The sequence below is a fragment of the Protobothrops mucrosquamatus genome, unplaced genomic scaffold (assembly GCF_001527695.2).
Source record: "Protobothrops mucrosquamatus isolate PMUCROS unplaced genomic scaffold, P.Mucros_1.0 scaffold6769, whole genome shotgun sequence".
Lineage (NCBI taxonomy): Eukaryota > Metazoa > Chordata > Lepidosauria > Squamata > Viperidae > Protobothrops > Protobothrops mucrosquamatus.
In genome coordinates this window covers 10,790-11,904 of record NW_015392584.1, presented here as the reverse complement: position 1 = coordinate 11,904, position 1,115 = coordinate 10,790, and the positions used below count along the sequence as shown (strand labels likewise).

Here is a 1,115-nt window from a genome sequence, read left to right as displayed (position 1 = left end):
CGACACTGGCTTGTCGAGCAGGATTCTGGCCAGCCCCTGCAGACATAAACACACGGGGACAACTAGACTAAATTGTTTTAGCTCACTCTCCTACCTCACTTCTTAGTGACAGACAGGGGCCCATGTTATTTGCCTGTAACATTACTCATAACCACTTTGGGTTTTAAATTAATAACCTGACTCTTGTTTCTAGGCACTGAATGTTTGACTCTTTGTTTCAATGCCCATGTCTTATTTTTTCAAGTTACTTTTATTCTCAATTTTCTTAGGCTGACCTTCATTGTCTTTGGGCTATATTTCAACACTGCTGTGGACAGGTGAAGGTAGTATATTGTTTTGTTTTTTGCTTTTAACCTTCAGTGTAATGTGAAGTTTATTTCCAGGGCTGTCTGCATTCATAAGAACTTGCCCAAGTGTTATGATTAAAATCAGCCAAATAGTTACTGTTTCTGAGGACTGGATCAGCTGGATCTCCTCACTCTTAGCACAGCACCTTAATCACTACACCATACTGACTCTCATAGAGAAGCACATATGCAGGTCAAGAAACTGGAGAAAGCTGAAAAGACTAATGGGATGTGAAGTATTGCTACATAAATTGCTAGTTTAGGAGATTGAAACCTAGAGCATATGGGAAGAAAGTACAATTTACAATAAGTAAAACTCTCTCTCTCTCTCTCTCTCTCTCTCTCTCTCTCTCTCTCTCTCTGTGTGTGTGTGTGTGTGTGTGTGTGTGTGTGTGTGTGTGTGATTTCTGCATTACAAAAACGAAGAGAAGAGGCCACATCAAAATCCTGGATAAATGCTTCATCAAGTTCATACCTGCAGGCAATACTTGTCCAAGTATAACTTCAGATAATTCTTTAGGATCAATTTTTGTCCTCTGCAACAATTCTTTAATGACTACTGAAGCCAATTCATGGGCATGCAGGGTTGACAAGGCACCATTGAAGGATCCTAGATAAAAGATAAAAATCAGAAATAGATGTGTTTTAATATTACTCTATTCCATCTTTCCTTTCATTCTATTCTTCTTTTAAGCATTCTAGGTAACAGATACAGATTACAATTCTAGGAAAATAAACAAATATTATATTTTTATGGGTATACTTGGG

The 1,115-nt window shown here is 37.9% G+C and overlaps 1 protein-coding gene across 1 annotated transcript in view; it reads right to left on the bottom strand.

Moving 5' to 3' along the window:
- The window catches only part of LOC107300358 (acetyl-CoA acetyltransferase, cytosolic-like), a 14,384-nt gene that overhangs the window by 4,237 nt on the left and 9,032 nt on the right, over positions 1–1,115 (bottom strand). Inside the window, exons 2-3 of the mRNA XM_015829693.1 lie at positions 823–957; positions 5–36 (exon numbers count right to left, since the gene is read on the bottom strand). Of these exons, the coding sequence (XP_015685179.1) occupies positions 5–36; positions 823–957 (167 nt within the window). The remainder of the gene's footprint in view (positions 1–4; positions 37–822; positions 958–1,115) is intronic.